Source organism: Salmo salar, chromosome 09 (genome assembly GCF_965601325.2).
Source record: "Salmo salar chromosome 09, fSalSal1, whole genome shotgun sequence".
Classification (NCBI taxonomy): domain Eukaryota; kingdom Metazoa; phylum Chordata; class Actinopteri; order Salmoniformes; family Salmonidae; genus Salmo; species Salmo salar.
Genome location: NC_138299.1, coordinates 134081047 through 134093435, shown reverse-complemented (window position 1 = coordinate 134093435; position 12389 = coordinate 134081047). Strand labels below are relative to the sequence as shown.

At 42.9% G+C, this 12389-nt stretch overlaps 1 protein-coding gene across 3 annotated transcripts in view; it reads left to right on the top strand.

Moving 5' to 3' along the window:
- LOC106612833 (LIM domain kinase 1) overlaps positions 1-12389 on the top strand; it is an 84564-nt gene that overhangs the window by 12986 nt on the left and 59189 nt on the right. The window contains exon 1 of one of the 3 annotated variants that reach the window (XM_014214386.3): positions 2218-2627. The exons of the other annotated variants lie outside the window; for them this stretch is intronic. Within the exon in view, the coding sequence (XP_014069861.1) occupies positions 2530-2627 (98 nt within the window). The 5' untranslated portion in view covers positions 2218-2529. Of the gene's footprint in view, positions 1-2217; positions 2628-12389 lie in introns of those variants that run through there. 3 annotated transcript variants of the gene reach the window in all.

Here is a 12389-nt window from a genome sequence, read left to right as displayed (position 1 = left end):
AGAAAGATATTGACACTGCAGGAACAATAACATGGTATGGTAACATGGTATGTCTCTTTACAGGGGTCAAAAAAACATATATGCTTTTCATACACACAATGCTATCATCATTTACCTGTTTTGAAAGTACCCTTCTTTGCCAGTATTAACTTTTAATGTCATATCTTCTTTTTTAATAGAACAAAATTACTCACATACTCATTCATAGGAGTTAACATTTCATGGACTATCAAAGTGAGACAAAATATATTCTCTTGAGAGAGAGAGTGAGGTCCTGTGACTGTTTCTGCCAGCTTGCTCTGCTGCCCCCAAGGGCCAAAAAACCGACAGCAAGCTCTGTTGTTGTGTCAGCACATTGGCAACCCTGCAGGTCACACACACAAATACTGCACAGTACTGTATATATTCCTACACACGCCACACACACAAACATGTAGGTTGTTCGGTAAACTATATTCGCAACGCGTGATGTGTAACCTTGCCTGAAGACTTGGGTCATCTCCAAAAGCAAATACCTAACCCTTGCTGACACGGTCTTGCGCCACACTGACGACCCAGGTTCAATCAATATTTGGCTGGTCAGACATGTATGCTCATACAGTATATGCACACAGACACACACACTAACACACTCCTGTACGCACACACACACTAACACACTCCTGTACGTACACACACACTAACACACTCCTGTACGCACACACACACTAACTCACTCCTGTACGCACACACTAACTCACTCCTGTACGCACACACACACTAACTCACTCCTGTACGCACGCACACACACACTAACTCACTCCTGTACGCACGCACACACACACTAACTCACTCCTGTACGCACGCACACACACACTAACTCACTCCTGTACGCACACACACACTAACTCACTCCTGTACGCACACACACACTAACACACTCCTGTACGCACACACACACTAACTCACTCCTGTACGCACACACACACTAACTCACTCCTGTACGCACACACACACTAACTCACTCCTGTACGCACACACACACTAACTCACTCCTGTACGCACACACACACTAACACACTCCTGTACGCACACACACACCCCCAAGGCTGAAAGAAGTCAATTTCTCAAGGACATGCAACAGAAACCCCCCAGAGACTTTCCATTATTACGGCACATTCTTCTCTCTTTCTCTTTCTCTGCCTCTCGTTTCTGTTTCTCTTTCTCTCTGTCTCTCTCTCTCTCTGTCTCTGCCTCTTTAAGACGAGGACTCATCTTAAAAGACCTCTTTTTAAAATGTATGCATTCACTGTAAATAGCCATATACCGTATTTATAACCGCTAGACTTGTCTTAAAATATATGCCAGAAGGGGGTTAGAAAGAGGATTCAAGCTGTTCGCTGCATGGCCTTAGATATCATTTTTCATATTACTAATGTGGTATAATGGTGCTCATGTGACATGATCTGTCGTAACTGATGGATAGCACAGCAGATCCTTAACACTACATAATGATGTATTATATAATAGTGTATACTATAGCTGTACTGTATGGCTCTGTGGCAACTATTTAAGACACCCACTCTCTTCGTTTTGAATTGTTAGGCTCTGTGGCCTTTCCCTCCTGACCATGCCTCTGATGTGAAACTTGTGTTTTGAAAGTAGGGATTTGGTAGGGGGATCAGTAAGGAAGTGAAACCAGTATGCTCGTCCTCATAGGTCTGTTCTGTGTCCTGCCTAAAACACTTTCTTTCTGTGCTGCGGTAGCTACAAGGTTGTCTTAACAAAGAGACACCATTTCCTTTGTAAAGATCACCTGAATTGTTAGGATTCCTATTAGGACACAGACTCCTCTTCAAGGATCGTCTTAATTGGCTAAAGGAAATGTTATCTCCTTCTAAACCATCACCTGATTCGCCGAGGGGCTTCAGTCTCCTCCCTCCTCCATCCAAAATGGAATGGAACCAGAGTCGCAGGAAAAGGTTGGTAAACTTAAACAGAAACTGTTAAGAGGTTTTAATCGATTGAAAAATGTACTTTCTGCCAGCCTGTGGTGTCTTTGATGAATAGATGTGTTTAAGTGTGCGGTATCAGATAGCGTAACATGGAAATGAGTAGAATGAGTAAGGTAGATGGGGGAGCCTTTATTGAGTAGTATTGGCTAGGAAGATAGGGGCCCCTTTATCCCACTTTGGTTGAATATGCAAAGCTGGCTGTAGTTAACTGACTGTGAGAAGCTAGTTGTATTTGACTGAGAGGCCAGCCGTCTGGCAGACAGAGGGATGAAGGGAGGGAAGAGGAGGATGGAAGGGAAAGGCTATGATGTCACAGGGTCACCACCACTCCCAAAGGAAGCTGGGGGAGCGAGGGCAGGGACAGGAAACACGTGACTAAAAAAGAAATGCAGCTGCAGCATGAGAGAAAGAGAGAGAGAGAGAGATATTCATGGTTGTGACAGTGCTGCTGTGTGGTGGTGGTGGTGTGTTGGTTTAGTAGCGGTAGGTTTCCTCTCTACTCTATAGATTATCTGTTCAATACGCTGCTGTTAAGATGAGCCTGTTTCCTGACTGTCATAGCAAGGCCTTGTCTCTGAAGGGAGACATGTTGCAAAGGGACCAGCGATACAGGAATCACGTCAAGGGCAAGAAGTAAGTCGTTTTGTTGGACGGATGTACGTAAAGGCTAGGATGGGCAGTTGTATGGTCTGTAGTGGACTCATTTGGGTACTTGGTTCCTCTTGGTTGCAGTTCCTGAACTATGCTCCTGTATTTCTACATCTACTCATTGAAACAACTTGCTTAAAATTCGCAGTTTAGTCATGAATACTGTTCACTCAACTAGAGTTGGATGCATTTGCTTACTAATGGAGAAGTGATAGCAGATAGCATGTTGTTAGCATCACAGACTAGACAGAAGGGTGGTTTAGGTGGGTCTGTGAAATCACTTCCTTATTTTTAAACCTCGTTTCCATGTCTGCTTTTCTCACTTTCGTGACCAGAAATATTACAGATGGCTTAGTCCAGAATGAATTTGAACAATGCTTGTTAGGCTATGTGTTATGAACTTAGACCATGTCTCTACTGTGTGTCCCTTTATGTGACAGTATGTGTTTACTGGTGTGGTGCTCTATACAATCAATGTTTGTTTGTCTACCCCTCACCCAGTGTGCAGAAGTGTACATTGTCGAGTCTAGTACACTTGTTGACTGTATTCAGGCTGTCACAGTACTGACTCTCCCTCACTCTGCCTGTGTCTCTAACTCCCCATGTCTGACTTTGATCATAACTCCCTGTCCACCCTAAGCATGATTTCCCAGCCTCTCTGCTATGTGACTGCTCTGTTTGCAGTGTGTCAGGCTCTATGTAGCCTGGGTGCAGTGTACAGAGAGTAGTCCACAGTATGAATAAACTAGATTAGGGATGTAGAGAAGCTTTCAGTGTCGCTGTGATACAGTGCTCCGCCTGTGTTCACTGACTCCAGCTTTCCTCTCTGTATGTTTGCGTGTATGTGTGTGCCTGCCTTGTGTGAGTTGTCAGATAAGCATGTTATCCAACGACAGCCAGACCCTCTTAGGGGAAATTGTTCACAATTTATAAATAGCGGGTCCTATAATCACAAAGCTGTGAATAGGTGTCTTCCATGGCTTTTGGAGAATGCTATGGTGAACTGTTGCTTATGAGTTATTTTTTACATAAAGCAGACTTCACACATGTTGTTTAAATACTCTTTAGCGTTGTCACTTTCTCATCATATGATGCAAAATGAATAATACAGGACAGAGTTCTGTATTTTGAAAGTTACGTATCTTGAGAACTTGATTGCTGACATGCAAAAGATTTGGGACTATATCAACAATGGCTAATGAAACAAATACCAAAATATAGTTTTTTGGTGGAGTTTTCCTTTAATGTGCTATTGAGGTAGGCTAAATTAGGTGTGGTTGGAATGTTCATAATGGTGAGCATTTGCAAGCTGTTTGCAGGAGCTTCCTCATTTAAATCACATCATACACTCTGATACAACAGGTGCATTCCTTTTGAAGTAGACATGAATACTCAGAATAGAAGCTGAAACCTGATCAGATCATAAAATGTACACCTCCATGTACAGTACAATAAATCCCTTTCTAAAAGTTCCTGTGTAACATTGATATTGTAAGGTTATGAGACTATACTTTATGTAAGGCGTCTACTTTAGATGTAACTGAATGTGGTATTGTTTCAGTGATAGTTAACACCAGGCTATAAGTAATGGATGTGTTGTTAGCCACCTTTTAAAATGGTTGCGCGAGGATAGGAGAAGAGAAGAGGGATGAGATGGGAGGAGTGGAGTGGAGGTGAGGGGAGGGGAGGAGAGGCGTGGTGAGGAGTGGAGGAGAGGTGAGAGCAGAGGAGAAGAGAGGATAAGTGAAAGTGTAGCGGAGGAGAGGAGATCACCCATACAGCAGGTGTGTGGGCAGACAGTAACCTGGTTTATACAAAGACGACCAATGTCATCATCAGAGAGGCTGAAGAAATTAAACATCACATCCTCCTGACAGGATTAAATCTGCCTGACTCCCCCGGCTCACCGACCTGCTCTGTGTTTCATCTCTGTGTTTCATCTCTGTAGAGGAGCAGGAGGAACAGGCTGTGTACAAATGAAAGGCTGTCGAGGACAGATGTGAAGATTTGTTAGACAGATTTGTTAGACAGATATTGAGTAAAGGAGGAAGGGAAATTACTCTTAAATGGGCTATGTGGGACGCTAGCTTAAATGGGCTATGTGGGACGCTAGCTTAAATGGGCTATGTGGGACGCTAGCTTAAATGGGCTATGTGGGACGCTAGCTTAAATGGGCTATGTGGGACGCTAGCTTAAATGGGCTATGTGGGACGCTAGCTTAAATGGGCTATGTGGGACGCTAGCTTAAATGGGCTATGTGGGACGCTAGCTTAAATGGGCTATGCGGTACAGCCAGTGAAATAGCAGGGCGGCAAATTCAAAACAACAAAAATCTCATAATTCAAATTTCTGAAACGCAAGTATTATACACCATTTTAAAGATAAGATTCTCCTTCATCTAACCACAGTGTCCGATTTCAAAAAGGCTTTACGGTGAAAGCAAAACATTAGATTATGTTAGGACACCACCTTGACAAGAAAAACCACACAGCCATTTTCCAAGCAAGGAGAGGCGTCACAAAAAACACAAATACAGCTAAAATGAATCACTAACCTTTGATGATCTTCATGAGATGACACTCCCAGGACTCAATGTTACAAAATACATGTATGTTTTGTTCGATAAAGTTCATATTTATATCCATAAACCCCATTTTACATTGGCGCGTGATGTTCAGAAGATGTATTCCCACCAAAACTCCCGGTGAATGAGCACATCAATTTACAAAAATACTCATCATAAACGTTGATAAACTTTACAACAGTTATTGAAAGAATTATCGATATACTACTCCTTAATGCAACCGCTGTGTCAGATTTTAAAATAGCTTTTCGGCAAAAGCACATTGTTCAATATTCTGAGTACAGAGCTCAGCCATCAAAGCAAGCTATACAGTTACCCGCCAAGTTCTGAAGTCAACTAAACTCAGAATTAGTATTATAAATCTTCCCTTACCTTTGCTGATCTTCGTCAGAATGCACTCCCAGGACTCCTACTTCCACAAGAAATGTTTGTTTTGTTCGAAATACTCCATATTTATGTCCAAATACCTCCTTTTGTTCGCACGTTCAGGTCACTAATCCAAAGGCATAATGCGAGAGCGCAGAACCAGAGACGAAAAGTCAAATAGTTCCATTACCGTTCATAGAAACATGTCAAACGATGTTTACAATCAATCCTTAGGGTCTTTTTAACATAAAACGTCGATAATATTCCAATCGGACAATAGCGTATTCATTACAGAGGAAAAAGAAGGAGAGGCGCGCCAACGTACCTGCGCAGTAAACAACTCACTGCTCCTTGGCAGTCCACTGATTGACTGAGCTCCTATTCTCTGCCCAGTAACAGTAGAGGGATGAAACAAGTTTCTAAAGGCTGTTGACAGCCAATGGAAGCCTTAGGAAGTGCAAAATGACCCCACAGACACTGTAGTTTGAACAGGGATTAGATAGATGAACTACAAGTCACTTCCTGGTTGGATGGATTTTTTTCTCAGGTTTTTGCCTGCCATATGAGTTCTGTTATACTCACAGACATCATTCAAACAGTTTTAGAAACTTCTGAGTGTTTTCTATCAAATCTACTAATAATATGCATATCCTACCTTCTGGGCCAGAGAAGCAGGCAGTTTAATTTGGGCACGTATTCCTTCTGAATTTCTGAATACTGCCCCCTGTCACCAAGAAGTTAGTGTGGACACTGGGTCCTTCTCTTTTCTCCTCCCTCCTTCCCCTCTTTCCTCTCCTTCTCTTCATCCTCCATCACTCTATTACCCTTTTCTTTTCTCTCTTCAACCTCATCCTCAATCATTCAATCACTCTTTCACTCCTCCTCCTCCTCTGCTATTACTCTCTGTCATCCTTTTATCTAGTTGTCCTTGAGGAGCTTGTAGGGGTCAGAGACACTGTCTGTTTCCTTTCTCTGGCTTTGCTCACCTGAATATATTATATTAGTCCAGAGCAAATTTCAAATGAATTCTTTGGTTAGCTTTTGGCTTATCTCCTAGCCTAGGCCTAGCTTTCCCCACAGTTCTTATCTAGTTGGCCAATGGCTAGCTTTGGCAGTTGCAGCTGGCTATTCTTAGGGCTCTGGTTATGGCTATGGCTGCTCAGTGAAACGACCTGTCCTGATTTGTCATAGACGCTTGCTAAAACACTTTCATGAGCAAGCCTTCTTTCATGACAGGCCTCTGTAAAATGGTATAGAATCAGCTTGATCCCCTCTGTCAAAGATGCTTGGACCTTCTTTTTTGATATTTTCAGTGGTATTGTTAACAAACACGCCCCCATAAAGAAAATGATAACGAAAAAACAGGTTCAGTCCCTGGTTTGACTGTGATCTTGCAGAGTTACTCCACCTAAAGAATTGCATTTGGCGAAAGGCTCGGCACACGCATACTCAGGCTGACTGGCTCAGCCTGAGAAATAAGTGCACTCAGGCTATCTGGGAAGGCCAAAGTTAGATACTCTAAAGTTCTCTTTCTGTGGGTCTAACCCCAAGAAGTTCTGGAAACGGTTAAAGACCTGGAGAATAAACCCTCCTCCTCACAGCTGCCCATGTCCCTTAAAGTTTATGATGTGGTTGTTACTGACAAGAATCACATGGCTGAGCTCTTTAATCACCACTTAATTAAGTCAGGATTCCTATTTGACTCAGCCATGCCTCCTTGCCCGTCCAACATTGCCTCATCTCCCACCCCTTCTAATGCAACTATCCCCGATGCTTCTCCCTCTTTTTCCCATGCCCCGCTACAAAGTTTCTCCCTGCAGGCAGTCACTGAGTCTGAGGTGCTAGAGGAGCTCCTGAAACTTGACCCCAAAAAACCATCAGATAGTTTAGACCCTTTCTCCTTTAAGGTTGCTGCCCGTATCATCGCCAAGCCTATCTCCAAACTTTTTAGCCTGTCTCTCCTTTCTGGGGAGGTTCCCATTGCTTCGAAGGTAGCCACGGTTTGTCCTTTATTTAAAGGGGGAGATCAAGCTGATCCTAACTGTTATAGGCCTATTTCTATTTTGTCGTGTTTATCAAAAGTGTTGGGAAAAACTTGTCTCTGGTATGCAATCTGGTTTCCGCCCAGGTTATGGATGTGTCACTGCAACCTTAAAGGTCCTCAATGATGTCACCATTGCCCTTGATTCTAAGCAATGTTGTGCTGCTATTTTTATTGTCTATCAATTCTTGTGGGCCGGCTAAGGAATATTGGTGTCTCTGAGGGGTCTTTGGCCTGGTTTGCTAACTACCTCTCTCAAAGAGTGCAGTGTATAAAGTCAGAAAATCTGCCTGTCATCAAGGGAGTACCCCAAGGCTCAATCCTAGGCCCACACTCTTCTCAATTTACATCAACAACATAGCTCAGGCAGTAGGAAGCTCTCTCATCCATTTATATGCAGATGATAGTCTTATACTCAGCTGGCCCCTCCCCAGATTTTGTGTTAAATGCTCTACAACAAAGCTTTCTTAGTGCCCAACAAGCTTTCTCTACCCTTAATCTTGTTCTGAACACCTCCAAAACAAAGGTCATGTGGTTTGGTAAGAAGAATGCCCCTCTCCCCACAGGTGTGATTACTACCTCTGAGGGTTTAGAGCTTGAGGTCGTCACCTCATACAAGTACTTGGGGGTATGGCTAGAAGGACACTGTCCTTCTCTCAGTACATATCAAAGCTGCAGGCTGAAGTTAAATCTAGACTTGGTTTCCTCTATCGTAATCGCTCCTCTTTCACCCCAGCTGCCGAACTAACCCTGATTCAGATGACCATCTTACCCGTGCTAGATTACGGAGACATAATTTATAGATCAGCAGGTAAGGGTGCTCTCGAGCGGGTAGATGTTCTTTACCATTCAGCCATCAGATTTGCCATCAATGCTCCTTATAGGACACATCACTGCACTCTATACTCCTCTGTAAACTGGTCATCTCTGTATACCTGTTGCAAGACCCACTGGTTGATGCTTATTTATAAACCCCTCTTAGGCCTCACTCCTCTGCATACAACATCTGTTCTGCCAGTCACATTCTGTTAAAGGTCCCCTAAGCACACACATCCCTGAGTCGCTCGTCTTTTCAGTTCGCTGCAGCTAGCGACTGGAACGAGCTGCAACAAACACTCAAACTGGACAGTTTTATCTCAATCTCTTCATTCAAACACTCAATCATGTACAGTCTTACTGACAGTTGTGGCTGCGCTGCGTGATGTATTGTTGTCTCTACCTTCTTGCCCTTTATGCTGTTGTCTGTGCCCAATAATGTTTGTACCATGTTTTGTGCTGCTACCATGTTGTGTTGCTACCATGCTGTGTTGTCATGTGTTGCTGCCTTGCTATGTTGTTGTCTTAGGTCTCTCTTAATGCAATGTTGTGTTGTCTCTCTTGTCGTGATGTGTGTTTTGTCCTATATTTATGTTATTTATTTATTTTAATCCCAGCCTCCGTCCCCGCAGGAAGTCTTTTGCCTTTTGGTAGGCCATCATTGTAAATAAGAATTTGTTCTTAACTTACTTGCCTTGTTGAATAAAAAAATGGCTCAGGGCTAGCTTGTCCGAAAGCTCCTTATAAAATGATCGACTTCAGGAATTCATCTGGTTTGTGGATTTAGAGATTATTGAGAAAATTGTTCTCATGTCATCAAGTGCTGCCAGGTTTATCCCCCCCCCCCAGAAAACACAGTTCTGTTTAATATAGTATTTTTGCACACCGACTCTAACTTTCCATTGTTAATCTGAGACGATGACATTTACAAAGGAAAAGGGAGTCTGTCTATACATGTAGGTCCTTTCTTTTGATTAAAATCCCACTCCCAAGCTTTAAACCTTTGGCCTTGTAATACAAGCCTTTTATCAGACTTCCAGAAATTATATTTCACCTCCCTTATCCCAGTGTTATAGATATAGAATGTGTTCACTATTTCACTTCTACACTTTTTCATTCACTCTACCAGTTATATCAGTCCAACATTGTCCAACATCCAGGACTCAACATATTTGTATGCTGAGCTGAATAGATAAATAGATTTTATTTGACAATTTAAAAACACAAGTAGATACATTCTATTTGAAATCTTTGAGGATAACACAAAAAGTTGTACTTTTACTTCTACGCATTGTGGTCCTCTGAACAGTGACTATTCATTCACTGATGCTAGGACAGAACCAGAGGCCAATTTTGTTGGCACCTGATAGTCTCCATCACTCATGTCTTATTTTGCCCGTGGTCGTGGAACTTTTTCCAGTCCAGTCCAGTCTGCCCCAGACAGACAGAATGTGCATAGATAGCCGTGCTGAAAGCCAGACAGACACAGGGCTTAGCGAGCACAAAGGAAACTGCCTCCATCTACACTATTCACCCCCAGCCGCAACACTATTCACCCCCCAGCATACAGCCACCACACAGCTCAACAAAGCTCCGTTACCTGCAATGCCTCTGCTTAATAGACTAATAGACTGCCGGTGCTACAACAAAAAATGTTTCCTATTGACAAAAGCTACCGGGTGTTCAGCAGCCATCTTAGAACTCAACCCAGCCAACCACTGTGTTTTTTCCACCACATAAAAATGCACAGACTAGCTTTTCCCTGATATTATTGTTCTTGAGAGCTGGGATGGCTGACAGGGGTGGCTGAGCCCTGCACTGAGAGGGTTTATGCTCGCTCTTTGCTGAGCTTGCAATTGCAGGGGAGGGGTTTCGGCCTGCGTCTGATTGGCTATGGGATTTCCTGGGAGGATTTGAAAACACCCAATGGGGAGGGGCCACCGAGAGGATTAGGTCATGCTTTTTCTGTGAGGGGAGTGACATCATGGTCTGGGAACTGCTCTGCCCTGGGGTGAAGGGTGTCTGGGTAGACGGCAACGAAGGAATGATAAGAGGAGCGGAATGACAATAAGGGGGTGCAGAGAGGGGGCGGTTGGTTGGGATTGTGATGAATGTGTCATTTTGTTGGTTGTTGTCCTTGTGTGGGTCTCTCGCTCTCTCGCTCTCTTTTTTTTTTTCTCTCTCTCTCTCTCTTTTTTTTTCTCTCTCTCTCTCTGCTCCAATAATTCTCATCCTTACCTCACTACACATCCTTATACTGGTTAGTAGAAGGGAAACCCTTACATCCATCCTAACTATCTCCCTGTAAAATCAACTCTCTTCCCAGTGCTCAAATATAGATTTAACTTTTTTTTTTGTTCCACTAAAGAAGATTGGTAGGAGAACTTGGCCCTCTGCCAGGAATTCCCCCCTCTATCCCTGTCTTGGTATTCCCTTCCAGTGGGAACGTTACTGGCTTGTTGACAAGATGCGAACAGGAGAGGGGTCTCCCTGACGCTGTCGTTTCCTCATCTTGTTTTCCATTACATACTCTGTTGCGCTCTCTGTATATCTTTCTCTCTCATTCTTTCTCTTTCTCTCACCCTCTCGCTATCTTTCTCGCCCCCCTCTCATAAGACATAGGTCATATTTCCTCATAGTCACATGCTTTGTGTGAGTTGCAGTCTTGCCGGCAATACCCACTCACAACAACAGCAAGCACTGGATGTAAAATAGACACAAAATACCAAGCACTGGATGTAAAATATACACAAATTACATTTTAGATACTAATCAGCCAACTGATTTAAAATAAATTGTAATTTGTTTATAAAATACATCAGCATTCAATAGACATGCTAACAAATTAATCATGTTTTCTCATTTCTTTAATGCAATTTATTGCTCATTCAACTGTGGATTGTGGAATATTGATTTATTGACCATAAGGTTTACTGTATGTCTGACATCTTTTAGATGTATGGAATTGGACAGAGGATGGATCATTGGACACGCAAAATACATTATTCTGTGTTTGTGTGAGAGATGGGAGGCTACATGTGTGGCACATGATTTATTGCGCTTTTCGTAATGCTGCATCCTAACAAATATTTAAACCTTAAAATCTATCAACACCTTGTTGGAGGTTCTCTTCTCTTGTCCTCTCCTCCCCTGCCCAGTACAGAGAGCCCTTCCTGTAGACATGACCCACTTCCTTCAGAGGTGTCTCTACCCACGTCCTACCATGACCTCTGTCATCCAGACAGAGCGAGAGGATGGCCAGACTGACATTTTGAAGAGTCCCACCAGAAAGTCTGTTACATAGACTGTCTTTTAGGTTACGGTGAACATTCTATAGTTTACACGGTTGACTTGTGATGCCAATTTTTGTATTGAAATGTCATCTCAAGCAATACTCCATTCAACTCAGTGATGTGAGGGGTTATCAGTGGAATCAACACATTGTATGTGATGTGAGTGCTGCAGTAACATTAATCCTAGAAAAAGAAATCACAGTTTACAGTATTGCTATTGTGTTGTTAGAGACTATGGTACTGGTTTACAGAGTGACCAATAGATCACAGTACACAGCTGAGATGGCATGTTGGTGTAGGAGTTAGAACCACTACCTATGTGGGAAACTTTCCAGCTATATTTGTCTGTCCCCTGGAGAACTGGGGAAACCACTGTGTGTCTACTCAGTCTGAAACTTTTGTGGGTGGGCTTGTATTACTATTCTCGTGGCTACAGGAAATCCCCAGAAGTACCCACAGGGATAGTAAAATATAAAAAAATTCTCCCTTACGGGATGTTTCCCATGAGGACAAATTCTCTTTTAACCTTAGGGGTTATGTTTAGGGTTAGGGTTACTATTAGGGTGAGAATTAGGTTTAGGGTTATGGTTCGGGTTAAGGTAAGGGTTGGGGTTAGGAGAAATATGATTTTGAATGGAAATTAATTT